We start from the raw sequence: 4,046 nt of genomic DNA on the forward strand, positions 1-4,046 counted from the left end.
TTTCCCCCCCCCCCCCCCCCCCCGACAGCATGGCAACCGCTTGCGGTTGCTCCCTGCTTGCTGCCGCCACGCTCCTGCCATCAACAGTGCTGCCACTGCCTGCAGGAGCTCTCTGTGCTCTCCACCCCAGCCTCCGGGGGCATGCAGCGTTCATGGTGAGACTTGACTGAGGCAAAAGCTACTGGATTTGATTCTTAAAGGAGTAGGATAGTCTACAGCTGCAACATATGTTTACAAACTTGTTGGATGAGCTTTAGTTCACATGTCCCCACCCCCATTTTGAAGCATGGGGATGCTGATACATGAGACACTGTGGCACTTTAATTAGAGTAGGTCTTGGAGCCACTCTAATTAAAGCACCCCACCTCCCCCCAACCCCTAGAGCATGTATCACAGTGCCCTCCAATGTGAGGTACTAAATTAATGCGTGTTAGGCTGCCCTAATGCACATTAGCACAAGTGACACTTTTTAGGTGACACTAAATGCTCAGTAGCCTATTTTACTGTACATTAGCATAATAGCATGTTTTTTATGCACCACTTTAATGAGCTGTAGAATAGGTTACTGCACATTAAAGCATATGTGTAGATGCACCCAGTTTGTTGCATTTGAAAAGATCTAATATGGCCCTCACAAATGACTGGCAAGGGAGCTGGGGTTGGTTGTAAGATATTTAGAACTCAGGGGATGAGATTCTACTACGAACATAATTCACTTTTGTATAGATGTTATATTAACATGATACACAACACCTCAAATATTGCTAAGGTTTAGATAGGGTTTTATTGGCACTGGGGGCGGGGGGGTTGCCTGTAGATCCTAGTTCTCTTAGTTTTTGGCTTGGTCCTTGGTTTGTTAGCAATCTTAAATTATGTTTGTAGTTGATATTTGTAATGTTAGATATTATTAACCAGGACCAGGGAGTGTTGTTTTTTCTTTCACTGTGGCTGAAACAAAGACAGTGCAAAATGTACACAGTTCCTTAGTTGTGTGTGGCTTCCAAACTTTGAAGGGACCAGTCCAAAGGGCATTATAGTTCCATTCAATTACCATTCATTAATTAACCCTTCTTTTCAAGGTGGCCATTAACACTGATTGTGGGTGATTGCTAAGATTTATCAGCAGGACTGAATGAACAACTACTTGTTTCATGTTGGCCAACAAAGAGGTGCTGAGAAGGAACAATGTTTGTTCATTATTGACTTTTTTGGCTTTTAGAAATGCCTGGGAGGCCATGCAGCCTAAATTCCATTGGAAGTCAATAGAATTTATGTGCCTTTGAAACTTTTGCATCTCTGTCTGAATTCAAGTACCCTATTAGAAATGACCTACTAGAGAGGAAAGTCTCTATTTTCTTATCAGTTGCTTGAGCCAGAAAATCTAATCTTTCTATTTCAAGCAATTAAGAGGTCACTGATTTGTTTGGAAACTGCAGGGGGATATTAAAATGGATCCAATATCTTGAAAAATGTGCATGCCTTCACATTGCGGTAAAAGGACTGATTTTTTTGATGTTTCTTAAGCACTGGTGAGTAATTTTTTCTTCCTTGCCTCCCAATCTGTTTCTTTCCAGCCTCTGTGTCATCCTCTTCATCCATCACCACAAGCACCTCCTTTTAAAATCTTGTTGGACAGATGTCGCTCCTTACCCCTTTCCCAGAGTACACCTATGGGGTTGGATCAGCTGGGCTGGAGGCGACGTCTGTTACTGAGCACTGGTGGTAAGTACTGCTTTGTTTGACTGTTTTTGTTGTCAGATTTGTCTTCTAACCATAACAGCCACTTAAAAAGGTAAGGGCAGCACTGGTGTTGAGACTAGTAGATATGGTTTGGAAATGCATCTGGGTTCATTGTAAATCTAGAACTTGAGGAAGGAGGTTGCAACAGCTACAGATGTTCAGGGCTCAGCTCTGACTAGTGAGGATCTTCCTGTGTGTAATGTGTTCTGAAGGAAAGGCTATTTCCCTTCTTTAATTTCCATGAACCCCGTATCTGGGGTGCTGAAGAAGAAAATGGCTGTGCAGAGTAAAAACCTTTTAACAACCTATGGGCAAGTTTTCACATCCCCCTGCCATGCAGGGTGATTTCTGCTCAGTTCTCTGCCTCACTATTTCTTAGTCTTTTGTGAATACTGCCATGTAAGGAAGTAAACTAAGATATAAACATACTCAGATCTTAACCAAGTGAGACATTTACCTGGGAACATCACATTAGAAGGAAAAATTCCCATCTATCCAACACCTGCTTTCTTATTGAAAAGAGAAAGAATATCAGGGAATTGATAGAGCAATAGACTCTGCTGTAAAACAGTGGATGGAAAGGGAAGTGATAGAAGCTCCTGTCTCTGGGGATGTTCAAAACTGCATTGAACAAAACACTATAGAATGCATTTGTGGGACCAGAACTCCACTGATGGGGAGAGGGGCAGATAATTCAATATATAAACTCTGAGTAAAAAGATTGAGGTGTAGAGGATGGAGGTTCTTTTCTAACACCAAGAATGTGGAAGGTGATGTAGAGAGGCACTAGCCATGCTGCTGGACTCTCCTGGTACATCCAGATATGCCACTGATTGCACCAAAGTGCTAGACCAGTTGTTCTTAACCTTTTTAGACTTAAGACATCCCTTGTTAGATTTGAGGCATCCCTCAATATTTATTTATTTTGCATATATGGTTTCAGTATATTGTTTCAGCCATCTTAAAATGATGTCATCACCAGTGATAAGAGCCTGAAGGTCACCAGGTAGGATAGTAAAGGGACACAAGTCAGCAATGTGGGACATGGTTTGAATTTGTCCACAAGGGCATTTGTTATCATTGCGAAGGCCCCATTGGTATAGGTTTGAGGCACAGTGACCCTATCGAGTTAAAAAATGGTTGAAAAGTGTCCACTAGCAGCATGGCCAGTTAAATCTTGGTTGACTGACTGTAGGTTCAGAGATGATGTGATGATTGATTGGTGCTTGTGCTGACTATTCTTTGTGCCCCCCACAGTAAGTGCTAGCTCTTGGTTTTCATTCATTTGTTGACTATGGAAAAATAATAGAGCAGTTCTTCTATTTCAAAGACCTCAGAAAGACGGCTACTGTGGATTCCGATCTGAAATCTCTGGGTTGAGCTTGTGAATCACGTGTAGGTGTTTGCACACCTAACAGCACTAATATTGCACAACACTCCAGGCTAGACCTTAAAAGGGTGTTACCCTGGTTGACAATCACTGTGTAAGAAAATGGTCGCAACACAACCGGATATGAGAAGCATTGGTAGTGCATGGATGAAGCAGCAGCTTAATATAATTGTTCTTTTGTATTGAAACAGGCTTCTCTAGCACACGCGGGGGCGGGGGGGATCTCTTTAAGAATGCAAGTGTTGCTGTGGCTGCATGTTGCGTTTTAAGCCTGTTATCCTTCAGCTTTAATCAACGCTTGCACTACAGCTTGATTTTCTGAGAGCTTAGAAAGAGAAACGCAAGCAGCTAAAAATAATAGCAGACTGACTACGTCAAGAAAGCGTTTAGGAAATAGGCTCTAGTGTTATCATTCTCCTGGTAACACTGAAAAAATATTGGGTTCCCTGCTTTAGCAGACTGGAATAAGCCATTCTCCTGAAACAGAACTCCAGATCTCTTCCTCCCCTTACCTTGGGATCCCCTCCACCACTGACTTCACAGGGCAGCTAGATTAGGCCCATGGCACTGAATTTCATAGTTAAAAAGCCAAAGCCCTATGTCCTAGCACCCCGAGCACTGATGAACAGTACTGTAGGGTATGTACAAGCATTACATTTAAATTGACGTAACCAGGATTAGGTCGATGTAAATGCCCACTCATGCAGGAATTCACAGGGTTTAAATCAGCCAAAAATGGTGTGCCCATCCTAAGTTAGTTCACCTCAGGAGGTGCACTAATTTAGGTCCAGAAAGGGTTAACCTGATCTAGCTAATGCTGCACACAGCTCTGGGGCTGGGAGAGCCCAGCCACTCACCCCAGCCCCGTACCCCCAACTCTGACTAGGCTATTTTTATCACCCTGGTCCCCTACCCC

General features: G+C 43.0%; 1 protein-coding gene across 6 annotated transcripts in view; it reads left to right on the forward strand.

The window, feature by feature from the left end:
- Positions 1–4,046, forward strand: part of ARHGEF9 (Cdc42 guanine nucleotide exchange factor 9) — a 422,470-nt gene that overhangs the window by 43,589 nt on the left and 374,835 nt on the right. For all 6 annotated transcript variants that reach the window (XM_019521482.1, XM_019521480.1, XM_019521485.1 and 3 more), the window contains one exon: positions 1,575–1,722. In XM_019521482.1, coding sequence (XP_019377027.1) covers positions 1,575–1,722 — 148 coding nt within the window. The remainder of the gene's footprint in view (positions 1–1,574; positions 1,723–4,046) is intronic.

This window comes from Gavialis gangeticus, unplaced genomic scaffold (genome assembly GCF_001723915.1).
Source record: "Gavialis gangeticus isolate Ggan-Ray unplaced genomic scaffold, GavGan_comp1, whole genome shotgun sequence".
Taxonomy (NCBI): Eukaryota; Metazoa; Chordata; order Crocodylia; family Gavialidae; genus Gavialis; species Gavialis gangeticus.